This window comes from Ranitomeya imitator, chromosome 1 (genome assembly GCF_032444005.1).
Source record: "Ranitomeya imitator isolate aRanImi1 chromosome 1, aRanImi1.pri, whole genome shotgun sequence".
Lineage (NCBI taxonomy): Eukaryota > Metazoa > Chordata > Amphibia > Anura > Dendrobatidae > Ranitomeya > Ranitomeya imitator.
This window is the reverse complement of record NC_091282.1, coordinates 704,930,398-704,952,896: the sequence shown is the minus strand read 5'-3', so window position 1 is coordinate 704,952,896 and position 22,499 is coordinate 704,930,398. Positions and strand designations below refer to the sequence as shown.

At 41.8% G+C, this 22,499-nt stretch overlaps 1 protein-coding gene across 3 annotated transcripts in view; it reads left to right on the top strand.

Moving 5' to 3' along the window:
- The first annotated feature begins 1,401 nt into the window (after positions 1–1,401).
- Positions 1,402–22,499, top strand: part of CAPN3 (calpain 3) — a 237,959-nt gene continuing 216,861 nt past the window's right edge. For all 3 annotated transcript variants that reach the window (XM_069731848.1, XM_069731840.1, XM_069731831.1), the window contains exon 1: positions 1,402–1,982. In XM_069731848.1, coding sequence (XP_069587949.1) covers positions 1,692–1,982 — 291 coding nt within the window. In that variant the 5' untranslated portion in view covers positions 1,402–1,691. The remainder of the gene's footprint in view (positions 1,983–22,499) is intronic.

Genomic DNA, 22,499 nt, shown 5'->3' with positions numbered 1-22,499 from the left:
TGTGGTAGCAAGGGGTTAAATGTAGGACTAACTGAAGAGGAATGTGTGGCATGTTGTGGTGTGGAACCATGAGTGACTGTCACAGGAAGATAGAAAAAGGGATTCTCCCCGCCAAGAGTAGGAGTGAGTGCTAGAGAAGTGCACATTAGTTCCCTAGAAAGCAGGAATGGCTGTAGGCCTGGGTGTAGGTAGAGGGATGGTGAGAGGAGAGGTTATTGAAGATGGTGCAGAGAACAACTGGAGTTCTCCACATGGAGAAATAACGTAGTTTAGTTCCAGACCAGAGGCTAAGATAGTGATGTCAAGTTGAAAAGCCAAGTGGTGGCCTTTATCATCAGAGCCCAGCAGTTTGAATAAGGTTGGCAGAAGACCAAAGTCCAGGACAGATGCGCCTAGAGACTGTATGAGAGCTGGTCGAGGCCCAGTGGGACATTCAAGAGATGCCAGTAGAGAGAGAAGGCCCGAGTTGTATGTGAGACCGCTAAGGAGCAAGAGAGTGTGGGGGTCATTGAGACCGAAAAAGGAACTGCAATGGTGGGTGACAAAGTACAGGTTGTTACACAAGTCCTGGCACAAATTTCACTTTCTGAAATGTTGTTAATCATGTGACAGGGTTCCCTTTAAATCAGGTTTTTGTGTTAAATGTATTATTTTTAAATAATTGCCCATTTTTTTCCCGGCATATCACAATCTGTATTAAAATGAAAACAATACATTTTGCACCTTTCACACTGATTACTGGGACTTTTGCAGACTCTTTAAACACCTGTAATTTCAGTAAACAACACATGAACATAGCCACAGTGGTCGGAAATCTTGCCTCTGATGATAAAAAGACTGCTGAAAACACTTCCTAAAAGAACAGGAAGTACTAGTCTAGGAAAAAACCCCATTGGCAAGCGTGAAAATTACAAGATTTCTATTATTATTATTTTATCTATCTATCTATCTATCTATCTATCTATCTATCTATCTATTATATAAAAATATACATGCCAAAAATATGTATGTAACTCAAAAATCTGATTTAAACAGCAGGTTATTTTCTGACAATGGCGTCCCTACACTATATTTTAAACCTTTTTTTGTTGGTGCTAGAAATGTTTATTTGCGAGTTACTAAAGAGATATAAATAAAATAAATGTTGTCACCTGCATTTTATTACAGTAATAGTCTGCAATTCCCATAATTTCCTGATCTGCAGGTTATGCAAAACAGGCCAATCGGAATCACTTTATAGAAAAAGCAGGAGCGAGATTTCCTATTGAATGCTGTTAATAATCTGTAATACACGTTTCAATTAAGACAAGTTATGACTGAACATATGTTCCCCGAGGCCCCGTTATGATCACAGGAATCCGTAAGAGCCTTGCTGTTTATTTTTAGTCTCCTGGCAGACTGCTTCTTCAGAGCACCAGGGCAGAGAAGGCAGCCACTTTCTAAAGTTCACTCGACAACCTGCTTAAAAAGCTCGTACTCCAACACTGAAGCTGACTTGTGGATTTCCTTGGGAAGAAGACTGGAAGTAATTTTTCTTTTGCATAATTCATGGGCATGTTAAACTAAAATAAAGCTGTAACCACCCTGTACTAGAGGGGTTGCATCACTGAGGAACTTCCTCTTTTTTCAGAAGTTGCAAAACTTGTGTGTCCATATAATTGTGCACTTACTTCTACAGACACATATTATTCATGCCGTCAGAAGTAGTTGCCAAGGTTGTACAACCATCTGGATCTGGCTCAGCCATCACCAGCAGTACTAATGAAGCGACTCCAGGAGGTGTTGGCGGTGGAGGGATCTACTCCGCCATTCTCAGCAGGAACTTGCCCATTATAGCTGGAAACGAGAAAAACTTTGAGCAGCTCCGGGACAAATATCTAGCGAAAAAAGTTCTTTTTGAGGATCGAGACTTTCCTCCAAATGACACTTCTCTGTTCTACAGTCAGACATTTCCCATCAAATTTGAATGGAAACGCCCTCCAGTAAGTAACTTCTTGTCTATGTGTGTTTGAGTGAGAAGCTATAGTGAAACCTCTTTGTGATAACCAGCCACAATTGTATTTGCTTAGTGTAAATCCTCGGGGGCTGATTGATTTACTCAAGATCATTCATAGAGTTGACCTATAGAGGCATTAGCAGGAAGCTGTGGACATAAACCATCCATATACGAGTGCTTCTCACTAAATTAGAATATCATCTAAAAGTTAATTTATTTCAGGTATTAACCCCTTAAGCACCAAGGGTGGTTTGCACGTTAATGACCGGGCCAATTTTTACAATTCTGACCACTGTCCCTTTATGAGGTTATTACTCTGGAATGCTTCAACGGATCCTGATGATTCTGACACTGTTTTCTCGTGACATATTGCACTTCATGAAAGTGGTAAAATTAATTTGATACTATATGTGTTTATTTGTGAACAAAATGGAAATTTGGCAAAAATTTTGAAAATGTTGCAATTTTCCAATTTTGAATTTTTATACCCTTAAATCACAGAGATGTGTCACACAAAGTACTTAATAAGTAACATTTCCCACATGTCTACTTTACATCAGCACAATTTTGGAACCAAATTTTTTTTTTGTTAGGGAGTTATAAGGGTTAAAAGTTGACCAGCAATTTCTCATTTTTACAACACCATTAGGGTTTTTTAGGGACCACATCACATTTTAAGTCATTTTGAGGGGTCTATATGATAGAAAATAACCAAGTGTGACAAGGTGCTCAAAACCACATTCAAGAAGTTTATTAACCCTTCAGGTGTTTCACAGGAATTTTTGGAATGTTTAAAAAAAATGAACATTTCACTTTTTTTCACAAAAAATTTACTTCAGCTTCAATTTGTTTTATATTACCAAGGGTATCAGGAGAAAATGGACCTCAAAAGTTGTACAATTTGTCCTGAGTACACCGATACCCCATATGTGGGGGTAAACCACTGTTTGGGCGCATGTCAGAGCTCGGAAGGCAAGGAGCGCCATTTGACTTTCAATGCAAAATTGACTGGAATTGAGATGGGACACCATGTTGTGTTTGGAGAGCCCCTGATGTGCCTAAACATTGAAACCCCCAACAAGTGACATTATTTTGGAAAGTAGACCCCCTAAGGAACTTATCTAGATGTGTGGTGAGCACTTTGACCCACCAAGTGCTTCACAGAAGTTTATAATGCAGAGCAGTAAAAATAAAAAATCATATTTTTTTACAAAAATTATATTTTCGCCCCCAATTTTTTATTTTCCCAAGGGTAAGAGAAGAAATTGGACCCCAAAAGTTGTTGTGCAATTTGTCCTGAGTATGCTGATATCCCAGATGTGGGGGTAAACCACTATTTAGGCGCATGGCAGAGCTCGGAAGGGAAGGAGCGCCATTTGACTTTTCAATGCAAAATTTACAGGAATTGAGATGGGATGCCATGTTGCGTTTGGAGAGCCCCCTGATGTGCCTAAACATTGAAACTCCCCACAAGTGACACCATTTTGGAAAGTAGACCCCCTTAGTAACTTATCTAGATGTGTTCTGAGAGCTTTGAACCTCCAAGTGTTTCACTACAGTTTATAACGCAGAGCCGTGAAAATAAAAATTCTTTTTTTTTCCACAAAAATTATTTTTTAGCCCCCAGTTTTGTATTTTTCAAAGGGTAACAGGAGAAATTGGACCCGAAAAGTTGTTGACCAATTTGTCCTGAGTACGCTGATACCCTATATGTGAGGGGAACCATCGTTTGGGCGCATGGCAGAGCTTGGAAGAGAAGGAGCGACGTTTGGAATGCAGACTTAGATGGAATGGTCTGCAGGCGTCACATTACGATTGCAGAGCCCCTAATGTACCTAAACAGTAGAAACCCCCAAGTGACCCCATATTGGAAGCTAGACCCCCAAGGAACTTATCTAGATGTGTTGTGAGAACTTTGAACCCCCAAGTGTTTCACTACAGTTTATAATGCAGAGCCGTGAAAATAATAAATAATTTTTTTCCCACAAAAATGTTTTTTAGCCCCCCAAATTTTTATTTTCCCAAGGGTAACAAGAAAAATTGGACCCCAAAAGTTGCTGTCCAATTTGTCCTGAGTACGCTGATACCCCATATGTTGGGGTAAATCCCTGTTTGGGCACATGGGAGAGCTCGGATGGGAAGGAGCACTGTTTTACTTTTTCAATGCATAATTGGCTGGAATTGAGATCAGACGCCATATTGCGTTTGGAGAGCCCTGATGTGCCTAAACAGTGGAAACCCCCCATTCTAACTGAAACCCTTACCCAAGCACACCCCTAATCCCAACCACACCCCTAACCTCAACCACACCCCTAACCTCAACACACCCCTAACCCTAATCCCAACCATAACCCTAACCACACCCCTAACCCTAACACACCCCTAACCCTAATCCCAATTGTAAATGTAATCCAAACCCTAACTTTAGCCCCAACCCTAACTGTAGCCCTAACCCTAAATTTAGCCCCAACCCTAACCCTAACTTTAGCCCCAACCCTAACTGTAGCTCTAACCCTAACTTTAGCCCCAACCCCAAATACAAAAAGTGAAACTCATATATAGAGTCATTACAAAGAGAGTGATCTATTTAAAGTGTTTATTTCTGTTAATGTTGATGAATATGGCTTACAGCCAATGAAAACCCAAAAGTCATTATCTCAGTAAATTAGAATACTTTATATAACCAGCTTGAAAAATTATTTTAAAATCTGAAATGTTGGCTTACTTAAATGTATGTTCAGTAAATGCACTCAATACTTGGTCAGGGCTCGTTTTGCCTCAATTACTACATCAATGCGGTGTGGCATGGAGGCGATCTGAGGTGGCAATGCTAGGGTGTTATGGAAGTCCATGTTGCTTTGATAGCAGCGTTCAGCTCATCTGCATTGTTGGGTCTGGTGTCTCTCATCTTCCTCTTTACAATACCCCATAGATTCTCTATGGGGTTAAGGTCAGGTGAGTTTGCTGGCCAATCAAGCACAGTGATACTGTTGTTTGTAAACCAGGTATTGGTACTTTTGGTATGGGTGGACAGGTGCCAAGTCCTGCTGGAGAATGAAATTTTGATCTCCAAAAATCTTGTCGGCAGAGGGAAGCATAAAGTGGTCTAAAATTTCCTGGTAGACGGCTGTGCTGACTTTGGTCTTGATAAAACACAGTGGACCTACACCAACAGATGACCTGGCTCCCCAAGCCATCACTGATTGTGGAAACTTCACACTACATCTCAAGCAGCTTGGATTGTGTGCCTCTCCACTCTTCCTCCAGACTCTGAGACCAAATGAAATGCAAAATTTACTTTCATCTGAAAGCAACATCTTGAACCACTGAGCAACAGTATTGAGTGCATTTACTGAACATACATTTCAGTAGGCCAACATTTCAGATTTTTAAATCATTTTTCAAGCTGGTGTTATAAAATATTCTAATTTACTGAGATAATGACTTTTGGGTTTTCATTGGCTGTAAGCCATAATTATCAACATTAACAGAAATAAACACTTGAAATAGATCACTCTGTTTGTAATGACTCTATTTAATATATGAGTTTCACTTTTTGTGCTGAAGAGTTGAAATAAATTAACTTTTGATGGTATTCTAATTTTGTGAGACGCACTTGAATTCTTGAACTTCCATTTGGCGTCCTTGCACATAGATTTAGCTTTATTCATACTAGTTTATGTTCCTGGTAGGTTTGCATGCAATTACAATCACATACCATTCAGGGTTGTCTAGAAAAGCCCATGTGTCTTGTGTATAGAGAGAACAATAGGTGGGGCTGACCCCATGTCACCAGGCCTGACTTCCACCATACCTGGCTAAGCATTCTGATTGTCACCACTAAGGGCCCCTTCACATTAAGCGACGCTGCAGCGATACCGACAACGATCCGGATCGCTGCAGCGTCGCTGTTTGGTCGCTGGAGAGCTGTCACACAGACCGCTCTCCAGCGATCAACGATGCCGGTAACCAGGGTAAACATCGGGTAACTAAGCGCAGGGCCGCGCTTAGTAACCCGATGTTTACCCTGGTTACCATCCTAAAAGTAAAAAAAAACAAACACTAGATACTTACCTACCGCTGTCTGTCCTCCAGCGCTGCGCTCTGCTTCTCTGCTCTCCTCCTGTACTGGCTGGGAGCCGGAAAGCACAGCGGTGACGTCACCGCTCTGCTTTCCGGCTCACAGCCAGTACAGGAGGAGTGCAGAGCACAGCGCCAGGGACAGACAGCGTTAGGTAAGTATCTAGTGTTTGTTTTTTTTTACTTTTAGCATGGTAACCAGGGTAAACATCGGGTTACTAGGCGCGGCCCTGCGCTTAGTTACCCGATGTTTACCCTGGTTACCAGTGAAGACATCGCTGGATCGGTGTCACACACGCCGATCCAGCGATGTCTCCAGGGAGTCCAGCAACGAAATAAAGTTCTGGACTTTATTCAGCGACCAACGATCTCCCAGCAGGGGCCTGATCGTTGGTCGCTGTCACACATAACGATTTCATTAACGATATCGTTGCTACGTCACAAATAGCAACGATATCGTTAACAATATCGTTATGTGTGAAGGTACCTTAAGAATAATGAGCTAGGCTCCTGCAACTTTCAATGGTAGTGCAAAGGTTAAGCCAAACTATTAACCTTTCGGCTGTCTCATGACCAAACATGATGTTTTTGCCATAGGGCATGTCACTTGCTATAGAAGTATCTAGCTACCTTGGTTATAAATTTTTTATTCTTCTGAACTATCTTTCAAGAAATACCAGGTCTGCTCAAGGAGATATCTTTTTTTATTAGCTTTTGATAATGTCTAAATTAGAAATAAGATAACCTGGACTTGAACATACAATATTAAGAGCAATTTGGCTGATTTTTTGTACATAGTAGGATATGCAATAACAAGATTCATAGGTATATACGTTTTTTTTACTCCACATTATATTTATTGTATTGTCAAGTGGCACTAACAAAAGCAGGAGGAGAACATGTCCTACCTATATAATAAGTGCCAAAAAATCATGCACCCAACACATCTGAAAAAAAATAATGTGGCCAACCCCTGTAACTCATTCGGCAGCCAGCAACAGACAGTGTAATAAAGCGGCTGTAGGAGGCAACGGTGCAAAATTGTTAATGAAACTCAATTGCAAAAATGATTTTAGCCCCAGTTGCATGCATTTAAGAAGAAAAAATGTCCCCAAAGGTTGACAACCCCTTTCCGACCAGATATATTTGTTACTTTCTGTTACAAAACATTGCTTTTTACTAAAAGGAAAGAGATCTTACTCTTGATTTAGGACATTTAACAGGGTTAGATGGCTGCAATGTCCATTTAAAAAAAACGTATTTATATGTTTTTGCTTTCTACACCTTTTGAATTTTTTTCTAGACAAATTATGTTTGAATCTTAGATGATAAGGTGCAATGTACTGTATTCATAAAAAAAATGTAAGAACATTTATGGCAACAGTCTGTAAATTTCCAGATTTTACTTTACAGCTCCTAAAAATGTCACAGAATTTTTATTATTTCATTGCATGCATTTGCAGCTAAAAAGAATTTCAACAATTGTGTTTGATTAAAAACATTAAAAGATTTGAGCCATCATGGGTTTGTAGCAATAAAGTCATGCCAAACTAATCTAATTTCCTTCTATGATGAAATCACTGACTGGGTAGATCAGGGAAATGCGGTAGATGTAGTATATCTCAACTTCAGCAAAGCATTTGACAAAGTATCTCATACTATCCTTATTGAAAAAATGACAAAGTATAGGATTGACAAGGCTGTGGTTAGGTGGATTCATAACTGGCTTAGTAATTGTACACAAAGAGTGGTAATAAATGGTTGCACATCCAAATGGAAACGTGTTTCAAGTGGGGTACCACAAGGTTCTGTCCTGGCCCCAGCATTGTTCAACATTTTTATAAATGATCTAGATAAGGGAACTGAAGGTAAACTAATCAAATTTGCAGACAATGCAAAGTTACAAGGGATAGCTAAAGGTACCGTCACACTGAACGATATCGCTAGCGATCCGTGACGTTGCAGCGTCCTGGCTAGCTATATCTTTCAGTTTGACACGCAGCAGCGATCAGGATCCTGCTGCGATGTCGTTGGTCGCTGCAGAAAGTCCAGCACTTTATTTGGTCGCTGGACTTCCTGCTGACATCGCTGAATCGGCGTGTGTGACGCCGATCCAGCGATGTCTTCACTGGTAACCAGGGTAAACATCGGGTTACTAAGCGCAGGGCCATGCTTAGTAACCCGATGTTTACCCTGGTTACCAGCGTAAACGTTAAAAAAACAAACACTACATACTTACCTTCAGCTGTCTGTCCCCGGCGCTCTGCTTCTCTGCACTCCTCCTGCATCCTGTGTCAGCGCCGGCCAGCCGGAAAAGCACAGCGGTGACGTCACCGCTCTGCTTTCCGGCTGACCGACGCTGACAGTGCAGAGGAAAGCAGAGCACCGGGGAACAGACAGCTGAAGGTAAGTATGTAGTGTTTGTTTTCTTAACGTTTATGCTGGTAACCAGGGTAAACATCGGGTTACTAAGCGCGGCCCTGCGCTTAGTAACCCGATGTTTACCCTGGTTCCCGGGGACCTCGGGATTGTTGGTCGCTGGAGAGCTGTCTGTGTGACAGCTCTCCAGCGACCAAACAGCGACGCTGCAGCGATCGACATCGTTGTCGTTATCGCTGCAGCGTCGCTTAGTGTGACGGTACCCTAACATTGGGGAAGACAAAGAATGGATTCCGAAAGATCTAGATCAGCTTGAACAATGGGTAGCGACTAATAGAATGTTATTTAGCAGGGAGAAATGCAAGATTCTACATTTGGGCAAGAAAAAAGAAAATTACATCTATAGAATGGGAGGAATAGAACTATGCAACAGCACGTGTACTAATACATTGCAGACTGCACATGAGTCAATAGTGTGATGCAGCAGCAAATAAGGGCAAACAGTTTTAAGATGTATTAAGAGAAGCATAGAGTCTAGATCATGTGATGTAATTATCCCCCTCTACTCCTCCTTGGTCAGGCCTCAACTGGAATACTGTGTCCAGTTCTGGGCACGACATTTTAAAAAATACATTGAAAAACTGGAGCAAGTTCAGATAAGAGCTACCAGGATGATAAGCGGACTGCAAAGTATGTCCTACGAGGAATGGTGAAAGGATCTGGAAATGTTTAGCTTGCAAAAAATAAGGCTAAGAGGAGACTTAATCACTGTCTACATATATCTGAAGGGATGTCACAGTGCAGAGGGACCATCATTATTCTCATTTGCACATAGAAAGACAAGAAGCAATGGAATGAAACTTAAAAGGAGAAGATGCATATTTGATATTAGAAAAAACTTTTTGAGAGTGAGGGTGATCAATGAGTGTAACAGGCTGCCACAAGAGGTGGTGAGTTCACCCTGAATGGAAGTCTTCAAACAGAGGCTGAACAGACAACTGTCTGAGATGGTTTAGTGAATCCTTCATTGAGCAACATTCTATGATATTTCATATCGATGCTTCAGGAATGACCCGACCTATAAAACTGTCACACTAGTTAACCCTTCAGTGAACACCATACAAAAAAAGGCCAAAAACTATGCTTTTTCATCATACCGCCGAACAAAAAGTGGAATAAAATGTGATCAAAAGTCGAATCTAAATAAAAATTGCATTGCTAAAATCATAATCTTGTCTTGCAAAAATTAAGCCACCATACTTCTTCATCAGTGGAAAAATAAAAAAAAGCTATAGCTCTCAGAATAAAGCAATGCAAAAATAAGTATTTTTTCTATAAAATGTTTTTTATTGTGGAAAAGCAGCAAAACATAAAAATTATATATTAATATGGTATCGTTGTAATCGTACTGACCCTAAGAATAAAGCTGCCTTATCAACGCTGAGCGCTTACATCAGGGTTTCTGTGTAAATCTCTGAAATACGTGATTCACACGGAACCCCTGGTGGAAGATTCCCTACAATGAGGCAGATGGAGGCTCTGTGGACGTTGTCTGGCCCATGATCCTGTGGTGCCCGTCTTTGAAAGTGTGCATGAAAGCACGGTCTACCACAGTTTTTTTCACTTCTGAAACGAAGGACAACGCTGAACACAAGGCCAGATGGACTCCAGTGTAGCTCTGCTGCCTCATTATAGTGAATGGACTGGTCAGGCATGTCATCTGAATTACATCATTCAGAGATTTAGATGGAAACCCCGATTGTAAGTGCTCAGAGTAGAGCGCAGGATAGATGTGATACCAAACGTTATGTATAATGTTACCAATAAAAGTTTCAACTCATTCCATGAAAAAGCAAGTCACCACTCAGTCCGTCATCTGTTAGCAAAAATATAGGAGGCTTCCACGTTACTGGAAGAAAAAAGGCTCTGGAAAAGCGTTATGGCTCCTCGTCCCTCCAAAAGAAATCCAGTGAATTCTGCACACCCAAATCTAAATGTTGCCCTCCTTTCTTAGCCCCAGTGTGTTTAAACCACATGTTTGGCATTTCTATAGTGACTGGAGCCCGCCTAACTTACAGGTGCATGTCTTCAGAAGAACATGCTAGGCAGCATGATGAACAACTGGGCACTACAATTTGCAATTTTACTCGGCAACATCCAATTCTGCATGTTTCTGGAAAACACCCATGGAGTCAAAATATCACTGCACCTGTAGATAAATTCCCAAAGAGCTATAATTTCCAAAATGCGGTCACTTGAGGGGGATTCTGCTCTTCTAGCACTTAGGGGCTCTGTATATGTAGTCCGCAAATTATTCTAGGAAAATTTGTACTCCAGGAGGCAAAGCGCGCTCCGTCCCTCCCGAGTCTCTCTGTATGGCTAAGCAGTACTGTCCAGCCACATATCAAGTAGCTCTACGTTTTTGGTGGTAAAAATGTAATTATTTTTTTCTTCACTTCCCAATGGTATAAGATTCTATGACACACCTGTGGTGTCAATATGATGATTGTATCACTAAATGAATTCATTAGGAGGTGTAGTTTGTAAAATTGGGTCACTTATGGGGGGCTCTGCTGTTCTGGCACCTCAGGGGCACTTCCAGTGGATCATGGCACACTCAAACCATAACAGTAAAATTTGCACTATAATATGGTGCTCCTTCCCTTCTTAGCTATGCTTTGTGCCTGAAAAGTAGTTTCTGATTACATATAGGGTACATATAGGGTACTGGCGCAACAAACTGAGAGGTTCATTTTTTCCTATTAGCCCTTAGAAAAATTGAAAACTTGGGGCTAAAACAACATTTTAGTGGTAAAGATTTAAATATTCTTTCTTCGCCGCCCAATGGTATAACATTCTGTGAGGCACGTGTGTCAATATGCTCACTGCATCTCTAGATTTATTAATTGGGGGATGTAGTTTGCAAAATGGGGTCACTTATGGAGGGTTTCTGCTGTTCTGGCACCCCTGGGGCTCTGTCAATGTGACATGGCCCCCTCAAACCAGTCCAGCAAAATCTGAACTCCAATATGGCGCTTCTTAACTTCTGAGCACATTTCACTGTGCCTCAAAAGTAGTTTTCGACCACTTATAGGTTATCTGTGTACTTAAGAGAAATTGCACAACAAATTGTGCGGTCCATTTTCTCCTGTTACACTTGTGGAAATAAAAAAATTGGAACTAAAAACATTCTTGTGGGAAAAATTAGATTTTTGTATTTTCACAACTCTGTTATAAACTTTTGTGAAACACCTGGGGGTTCAAGGTGCTCACCTTAAGGGGTCTAGTTTCCAAAATAGGGTCACTTATGTGGGTTTTCCACTGTTTAGGCACATCAGGGGCTCTGATGTGCCTAAACAGGCACGTGATATGGAGCCTGCTCTCGATTCCAGCCATTTTTACGTTCAAAAAGTCAAACTGTGCGCCTTCCCTTCTGAGCCCTGCCATGCACCAAAACAGTAGATTTTCCCCATATATGCAAAATTTTCACCAAATTTCTGCTATTTTCACAAATAAATGCAAGTCATATCGAACAAATGTTACCACTATCATGAAGCACAATGTGGCATGAAAAAACATTTTCAGAATCACTGGGATCCGTTGCAGTGTTCCAGTGTTATTACCACATAAAGTGACTCTGGTCAAAATTGTAAAATTTGGCCTGGTCAGGAAGGTGTAAACAGGCTTGGGAGTGAAGGGGCTAATATGTATCTTGAACTGAATGCTAGTTCCTTTGGAGCTAACCACTGAGTTCCTGTAGAACAGGGTTAGAGAGAAGGAAGAAACTGAAGACCTAGAGGCACGTGTCCTCTTTATGGGGAATTCCTTTCTACAATAGGAATCATTATTGATTTCCTGCTAAGTCGATGAAATGAATTGATGGCTCATCAGGAGGTTTCATAATACTGTAATATACTCTATGATGTCCATAGAGGGCTAATGGACAAGGCTTGTTTTTGCTTCCTAAAGAATTGTCAAATTCAAACAATAAGATCAATTGACACACTTAAATTCTAATAAGTAGGACATGAAAAAAATCCATTTCTGGATGTCCTGTTAAGGAATTTGGGAATTGAAGATAAGGGTCCTGGGCTCGGCACCTTCCACTGTGAGCAACAATTTTGAGTTAATTAAGAGTAGGCCTGGCTCACTTTAGTTTCAAACAATGGTTTCTTCATGATAATAAGTTTGATTCTTCCTACTATTTTCCCCTAAAGATAAAGGAAAAACTCCCTCTGATGTTGTAGCAACAATCAATGTAGGTAAAGGACCCTCTTGGTCACTAATGGATTTGACTGGGGGTGCAGTTATCTTTATCTAGCCAGAAGATAGGTGACAACTTTTAGATCAGTTGGGATCCAACAGCTGGGACCCCTATCAATTGCCCAAGCGGGATACTTTTGAAGCAGTGCACAGACTCAAACATTGTTCCTTTCATTCCCAATATTACTGCCAGAGAAAGCCAAGGCGATACCTTTGGATTGACGCATTTTCGCTGCATCCAAAACGCTGTGTTCTAATCATACAGGTAAATTTGCATGTGTTCACTGAATCATGCGGATTTACCGCATGTAATGAATGGCTATGGGTGAGACTACACAGCAGTGACTAGCCAAGGACTACCCCGTTGCCAGTGTCTCTATAATAACTAACTGTGGGGCTGAGACCCATGAGGTCAGAGTGGTTAAGGACCTATTACACCCAGTGATAATAGGGAGGGACTTTACCTTTTTTTGGGACAGAAGGCGGAAGTACAAGGTGACTCAGACAGGAGCCGGATCCACCATGATCCACCATGATGAATCACCATCGCAGTCAGAGGGGGATGACTTTCCCTCTGTGTGTCCTTGCCGGTGATGAGGACAAGACGGCAGCCAATGAGGCCAAGATTCCTGAACTGGAGGTTTCTGGGGGAAATCTTGGGACTGCTCAAATGCAGGATATTAGTCTAAAAGGGGCACTTGACAGTGTAACTGATAAATGGGGTCGCTCAAGAGCCGGGGGCTGACAGCAGGCTTCCACATTTCACTTTAAGTGGGGAACTGCTATATCGCATCACTAAACTAAGAGAGTGGTAGAGCAGTTGTTGGTACTGGGTCCCTATGGGCTTAGGGTACTAGACCTGGCCCATTCCCATGTCTTGGGTGGATGTCTGGGAGCAGAAAAACCTCAAGAACTGGTCCTTCAAAGGTTCTACTGACCTGAATGTCACAGAAAGATTGCTAACTACTGTCGGTCCTGCCCTACTTGTCAGCTAACTGTTCCTGTATCCCACTTCCGAGGTCCCCTAGTGCCAATGCCCATTATAGAGGTCCAATTTGACAAAATTGCCATGAACCTTCTAGGTACCCTAGTTAAGTCCGCCAGGGGGCACAATACATCCTAGTGGTGATGGACTATGCAACATGGTACCTGGAGGCGGTACCACTGAGAAAGTCCTCCGACAGAAGCATAACCCAAGAGCTAGTCCATATTTTCTCCCGGACCGGCCTGCCAAATGAGATCCTGACGGACCAAGGAACTCTTTTTATGTCCAATGTGATGAGGGAGTTGTGTAAGGCTTTCCAGATTACACAGCTCTGGATGTCTGTGTACCATCCTCAGATGGACAGCCTGGTGGAGAGGTTCAACAAGACCATGAAATACATGCTTAAAAAGTTTGTGGGGAAGGATGACCAAGACTGGGATTGCCTACTGCTGAACCTGTTGTTCTCTAGCTGGGAAGTCCCACAGGCCTCTATGGGGTTCTCACCATTTGAGCTGCTATACGGACGAAACCCTTGGGGACTACTGGATATTGCAAAGGAGACCTGGGAAGCAGAGGTTACACCCCACCAGAGCATCATCGAGCATGTAGCCCAGATGCAGGATTTGATCACAAAGGTGATGCCGATTGTGAAGGAGAGCATCATTCAAGCACAAGCGGCCCAGGCAAGGGTCTACAATTGGGCAGCAGGACTGAGACAGTTTAGCCTTGGAGACCGAGTGTTGGTGTTTATCCCCACAGTGGAAAGTAAGTTCCTGGCCAAATGGCAAGGGCCCTATAAAGTGGTCAAAAAGTTGAATGATGTCAACTACAAGGTCCACCAACCAGGGAGAAGATAGTTGTACCACATTAACCTGCTCAAACCATGGCAAGACAGGGAACCAGAGGAAGCTATGTGCCTGGGGGCCAATTCTGAAACCAGGATTGAGGAAGTCACAGTGGAAGAAACATTGTCACTGGCCTGGAACCAACAGTGCCAAAAACTGCTTCAGCGGAAACGGCACCTGTTTTTGGAATTGCAAGGTTGCACGCAGGTCATGGAGCATGAAATCCTGACAGAACCGCATGTGAGGCACCGCATTTGAGTGTGAACAAAAACCGTATTGGATTTGCGAAATCTGCCGCAAGGTGATCTCCAAGGATGTAAGAAGAATTTTCAGCCTGGGCATCATCAAGGAGTCAAAGAGCATTTAGTCTAGCACCATTGTCCTTGTGCCAAGTCCGGATGGAGAGTGGCGTTTCTGTAATGACTACAGGAAGCTAAATGAGGTGTCCAAGTTCAAAGCATATCTGATGCCCCAGGTCGATGAGCTCACTTAGAGGCTTGGGTCAGCCAGGTATATCACTACCCTGGACCTAACGAAAGTGTACTGCCAAAATCTCCAGTCCCCAAGTACCAAGGTGAAGATGGCCTTCTCTACACCTGATGGGTGCTTTCAATACACCAGGATGCCGTTCAGTTTGCAGGAGCACCAGCTATCTTCCAGAGGGCCATGGACCAGAACCTAGCCTCTCACATAAAGTTCACCACAGCTTATCTGGACGACATCGAGATTTTAAACCCAGATTGGGGGAGTCACCTGCAGAAGGTCCAGATGGTACTGGATGCACTGAGGAAGGCAGGGTTTACCATAAATCCAAAGAAGTGCACCATGGGGAAAGAATAAGCAAAATACTTGGGTTACATCGTCGGAAGGGGCAAAATAAAGCTGCAAGAAAATAGAGTGGCAGCAATCCAAAATTGTCCGCAACCGATCTCCAAGAAACAAGTTTGGTCGTTTCTGGAAATTGTGGGATTCTATGGCCAATTTATCCCTAATTTCGGCATGATAGCCACCCCCCAACTAATCTTCTTACGGCATGAAGACATCAATGGCCACATGGTCCTCTGAAGCAGAGATAGCGTTCCAGGAGTTGAATCTTGCCCTATGTAAACAGCTGGTCTTGGTCACACCTGACTTCACTAAGGAGTTTGTGGTCCAGACGGACACCTCCGAGGTCGGTTTGGGAGCTGTGGTGTCTCAGGAAACAAATGGGGTAAACATCCTATACCTCAGTAGGAAACTCTCCTGTGAAAAGAAGTATGCCATTGTAGAAAAAGAGTGTTTGGCCATCAAATGGGCAATTGGTACGCTGAGGTACTACTACCTGTTAGGCTGGAAGTTCAGGTTTGTGTCAGATCATGTTCCCATTAGATGGATGAGAGAAAACAAAGGGAAGAATGCCTTTGTGACTAGGTGGCTTCTGGCGCTCCAGGACTTTAGCTTCCAAGTGGAGCATAGGCCAGGGAAACTACATGGTAATACAGATGCACTGTCCAGACTTCTTTGCTTAGCGAGTGAAGGTGCCAAAAACCCCAGCTTTGGGCATAGGGGGGTGGATATGTGACAAAGTCACGGACAAAGTGCTGGAAGTGAAATATATGATTCACTGAGGCTATTGGCTTCAGTGATTTGAAACCCAGAAGTTTGCTCCAGCAAACAATATGTGGAGAGGAGTTTAATGGCCATTTTAAAGGCTGGGTTTTTGTGAACAATAATATAGCTGATGGAAGGTTGTCCACCTTATGTCCACCCCAAGGTGTGGTCTGGGGTTTAAATAGTCAGCCTTCTGAGACATTCAGTGTTCAGTGTGTCTGGAGAAGATAACTCCAGAGAAGTGCTTGTGCTAATATGAACTGTGAGTTTTTCTAACCCTGAGCCTGAGTATACTGCTACCGCTAGGACTATGCTTTGTTATAACACTTTGTTTTATTGTCCTGTATTTGCCCAAAGAGACATGTCTATTTTTACTTCGCCATGGTTTATGCCGCATATATAATAAACCAGTGAAGGTCTCAAAGAGATGGTGTTCCTGTGTCTACCTCCAGCTCAGTTTGCCGATCTACCACACCTAGAATGCAACATTTTGGACGCAGCGCAGGGGAGCTGCACTCAATACGCTGCTATTGTGGATCGTGGGCATGTACCCTAAGTTTGCTTGCTTGTTAACCTGTTCTAGTCAGTCTTGGAAAATGCCATGTGTAAGTCCAGCTAAAATTACTTCATCTTTTTATACCATAAGTTATAACAAAACCACTGGTGATATTCGTGAACACAAGCAGTGGATGGAAAAAGAGGTGTTTCCCATAGAAAAAGACAGAAAGCTTTGCTTACACTTCTGTATATCGGGAAGAAAGGGTCAAAACTATATTCCTCCAAGCCCATATGTAAAATGTCAGCAACTTGAGGGGGGGTTAGAAAAAAAAATTAAGTAGCAACAGTAAGGAATGAAATATGGCAGGTTAGACCTGTTTTATAATGGGGGAGCAATGATTCATAACCTGTTTTTTTCAGGTCTTGGCCTCATTTTTCAGGGGCATTTTTTGTTAATGAAAAAAGGTTGCCAAAGGGATTGGATGCGTGCGGAAAAATATATGCATATTAAAAAAAGCAAGCTCATTAATATTCACCTACCAAAACCCACATAGATTCAGGGCAGGCTGCTTCTTAGTTTGTGCAGGCAAAGGAAGGGGAGTCATTACCAATCAACCAGCCATTGGATCTCTTCAGTGTGTGATTGGAGATTGAGCATTGCATCATCTAATATATAATTGCCTAGAATACTACTTCCTGCAATTTGTGCCAACTTCCTGTCCGGAGCTAATGTCCGGAGCTAATGTCCGGAGATAAGTGACGTCAACAGTGTCCAGTGTCTGATTGGTTGCCGCCTGCTGCGAGCGACCAATCAGAAACGTGCCGTACTGTGACACACTCCGCCCGCCATTTTGGTGTGATTTTTGAATTTTTACCTCACAGCAAGTTTCTACTGCGTGGAGGCGGGCCCAGTGACGTTGCTCTTCAAGCTCCTGCCGAATTTCGTCAAAAAAATGATAATACCATTTACCAAAACTATATATATTTAGTTGTGAAGTGGTTCAGTGACATTTTCACACCAATTTTGAACTTTTGTTTGCTGTTTTCTCCATATACTGCCTATTATTTTTGTTCTTTCTTACTATTATTTATTAATTGTATTATTCTTACATTTGAATAAATAAAGTATATATGGATTCTAGACTCCCGATTCTTTAGAATCGGGCTGCCATCTAGTCTAATATATAATTGCCTAGAATACTACTTCCTGCAATTTGTGCCAACTTCCGTGGCTTTGTCCGGAGCTAATGTCCGGAGCTAATGTCCGGAGCTAATGTCCGGAGCTAATGTCCGGAGATTAATTGCCTAAAATACTACTTCCTGCAATTTGTGCCAACTTCCGTGGCTTTGTCCGGAGCTAATGTCCGGAGCTAATGTCCGGAGCTAATGTCCGGAGCTAATGTCCAGAGATAAGTGACGTCAACAGTGTCCAGTGTCTGATTGGTTGCCACCTGCTGCGAGCAACCAATCAGAAACGTGCCGTACTGTGACACACTCCGCCCGCCATTTTGGTGTGATTTTTGAATTTTTACCTCACAGCAAGTTTCTACTGCGTGGAGGCTGGCCCAGTGACGTTGCTCTTCAAGCTCCTGCCGAATTTCGTCAAAAAAATGATAATACCATTTACCAAAACTATATATATTTAGTTGTGAAGTGGTTCAGTGACATTTTCACACCAATTTTGAACTTTTGTTTGGTGTTTTCTCCATATACTGCCTATTATTTTTGTTCTTTCTTACTATTATTTATTAATTGTATTATTCTTACATTTGAATAAATAAAGTATATATGGATTCTAGACTCCCGATTCTTTAGAATCGGGCTGCCATCTAGTCATTAATATTAAGCCACGTGATGGCTGCAGTCAATTACAAGCCTCAGGGGGCTGGTTGAATTCTGACATCTACACTTCCTGTGCCAGCACAGACCACAGGTTGACCTTTTCTGAATCTAGGTGGGTGACTGCAGATTAGTATTAATGAGTTTAATAATAATAATTTTATTTCTATAGCACCAATATTTTCTGCAGCACTTTACATTACAGGGGGAACTTGTATAGACAATAAAGATATATAAGAGAGTAAACACATAATTCAACAGATAGCAGCATTAGTGAGGTTGCGGTTCACAAGCTTCAATCTATGTGGAAATAGGGAAGACAGAAAGGTAAATGGTAAAAAGAGCTTATATTGTATGGTCCAGCCATCCATATAATAGGGCATTCACATAATGCAGCATGAACCTGTCACCAGTCAGTATATGTACAGTATTTACACAAAGGGCTATTAAATGCATAGAGGGTGGGTAAACAGATGCTATGAGGGTCCTGATTTCAAAGATAATTTTGGAAGTACAGAAATGGATTAATTATATAAGTGATGTGAGGCGATAGGCCAGTAATGAGTGCATCTTCATGGCATCCGTAAAACTGAGTATATTGGAAATTACTTGAATTGCCCTGTGTAGTGCGTTCCAGAGAACTGGTGCAGCTCATGAGAAGTCTTGGAGACTAGAGTAGAGGTTCCTATTATTGAGGATGTTAGTCTTAGGTCATCAGTAGAACGGAGGGCGTTGGTAGGGTGATAGAGATGAAGTAGGAGATGTACGGTGGTGCAGAACAGTGAATCGCTTTATTGGTGAGAGTGATAAGACTCTGTAGTGGATGGGCAACCAGTGCAATGACTGGCAAAAGGTCAGAGTTGGTGACTCTAGGTTCAGCACCTGTTCACACTTAGTCTATGTTTGGATGTGACGGTCAGTTTTTTTAAATGTATTCATTAGCCTTCTGACCGAGCACTCCGCCTCTTAGCTACAGGTGTTTTAATCGCAGCAGGTCCATTACTCCTCCACAGAGAGAGAGAATTTTAGTCTAAGAAGAGGTTTCACAGGTACCCATTCAGATGGAGACGTTTATTCTCAGCGAGGAAAGGCAAGTGTAGGACCTGGTATAAGAGAGATGCCCTAAAGTGGCTACCAGGTACACATAAATTGGCCATTTTTATGCGCTAAACACTCTCATTTTTCATATTTCTAGTGCAGTAATGCAGTTCAATTATCGTGTTTCATGTTTGCATGTTTCAGCGCTGCAGTGTGCTGCCTTATTTACTTGAACTGGCAAAAGGTGGAGGCATCAGTGTGGCTGTTGGAGAGGAATATGATTCTTGCTGCTGCATTAAAGATGGATTGGAGAGGGGAGAGTTTAGTAAGAGGGAGACCAATTCGTAGAGAGTTATAGTAGTCCAAACGAGAATAAATAAAGGCTACAATAAGAATTTGCAGAGTCAAAAGTAAGAAGCGATCAAATTCTAGAGATGTTTTTGAGGTGTACATGTCATGAGCGAGCTAGGGATCAGATGTGGGGAGTGAAGGAAAGATCTGAGTCAAGTATGATCCCGAAATAGCGGGCATGTTTCTGTGGAGTAATGGAGGACCCATACAAGGAAATGGCAATATTGGGTTTGGAAAGGTCATTAGAGGCAAGAAACACAGAGTTCAGTTTTTGACTGATAATTACATTTTAGATAGAAGGAGGACATGATGTTATAAACAGCGAAAAGAGAATCACTGGTATTGTGCAGTAATGCAGGAGTGATGTCATATGACAATATGTATAATTGGGTGTCATCGACATAGAGATGTTACCGAAAACCGATTCTGATAGTTTGTCCAATAGGGGCGGTATATAAGGAGACGAGGTGGTGACCTGGAACTAAATCTTGAGAAATCCCGACAATATGGGGAAGAGGAGCCAGTAAAAGATACAGTGACGGAGTGGTCAGAGAGCTGGGAGGAGAACCAGGAGAAAACCATATCTTTGAGGCAGATAGCGCAGAGCATAGTGAGGAGGAGCAGATGATTACAGTGTGGAATGCTGCAGAGAGAACAGGAGAATTAGTAGAGAGTAATGACCATTAGATTTAGCTGTTAGTAGATCATTAGAGACATTAGTGAGGGCAGTTTCAGTAGAGTGTAAAAACCAGAAACCAGATTGTTATTTTTGCTTACATATCCAATCTTCTTGATACATATTTATTTTTCCTTGACAGCCCCTTTAAGAATTTCTTAAGTATTCATGTTAAGTGGTATTATCATTTGAGAGATCTCTCCTTTTTTCCCATCTGCATCTGATCACATATAGTAATAGTGTACTTTCTGGATTATTTTTGCTTTTGTTTTGCACAGTGGGTGACCTGTACATAATAGATAATATGAGATGGATACAGTTGCAGTTTGGATTTTGTTAAAAAGTGAACTACCTCCCACCCCAAGCAATAGATTAGGGTCTGATGCCTTCCACGGTCTGAGCTATTGCCTGCTGTCGTAATTGCATTTGTTGCACAATGCCTTATAAAACCATGAATATTCCTGTAAAAAATCAATGCATATCAGTAATTATGTACAGCATGTAGGCTAGTAGATACTTCTTGGCAGCTGGGACCGGAGGCTAACTCAAAGTATTCATTTGATAGGACTTGCACCTGTTTTTTTTTTAACAGTACCCAAGTCAAGAATTACCCACAAGGTAAGGGAGATGCCTGTGGTTGTCACACGATCATCAAGGTCAAGTAAAGGTCGGCCAAAGGCTTCAAAAACTCTATCATATATAGAGAATGTATCATCAGAATATATACAGTACAATATTTAGATTTATGACACATATTAATTTTATTTTTCTATAATATATTATTATTGTTTGTTTTTATTTTAATGTGATTTATTAAAAATAAATACTTAAATATCCCAGTTTTCACCCAGGTCACAGAAGCGCACAAGATAAGCTGATGTTTCCTGTATAAGCAGCTCACTTGTAAACTTTGCTTTGCAGATTGTGTCCATGTCTGCAAATGGCATGGGATTTATTGACAGATTTATTATACAGTTGGAGGTCTACATAAACCAGGAAGACAGGATAGTAACACTAAGGCCGGCGTCACACTTGCGAGTTTTACGGACGTAAGAGCGCAGAAACTACGTCCGTAAAACTCGCAAAAAATACGGCACAATTATTCTCTATGCCCCTGCTCCTATCTGCCGTATTAAACTGATCAGTATTATACGGCTTTCTACGGCCGTAGAAAATCGCAGCATGCTGCGTTTGTCACCGTATTGCGCAAATAAAACGCCAATGAAAGTCTATGGAAGCCCCAAAAATACGGATTACACACGGACCAGCAGTGTGACTTGCGAGGAATACGCAGCGGTGTTAGAGAGAAAAGCCGGCAATTCAGTGCGGTGTACAGTAAAATCACACTGACAGCTGACATTAGAATAGGTAGAATAAATATGTACACATAGAATAGGTATATATATATATATATGTCAGTGAGACACATATACAGTGGGGCAAAAAAGTATTTAGTCAGTCAGCAATAGTGCAAGTTCCACCACTTAAAAAGATGAGAGGCGTCTGTAATTTACATCATAGGTATACCTCAACTATGGGAGACAAACTGAGAGAAAAAAACCCAGAAAATCACATTGTCTGTTTTTTTTAAATTTTATTTGCATATTATGGTGGAAAATAAGTATTTGGTCAGAAACAAAATTTCATCTCAATACTTTGTAATATATCCTTTGTTGGCAATGACAGAGGTCAAACGTTTTCTGTAAGTCTTCACAAGGTTGCCACACACTGTTGTTGGTATGTTGGCCCATTCCTCCATGCAGATCTCCTCTAGAGCAGTGATGTTTTTGGCTTTTCGCTTGGCAACACGGACTTTCAACTCCCTCCAAAGGTTTTCTATAGGGTTGAGATCTGGAGACTGGCTAGGCCACTCCAGGACCTTGAAATGCTTCTTACGAAGCCACTCCTTCGTTGCCCTGGCGGTGTGCTTTGGATCATTGTCATGTTGAAAGACCCAGC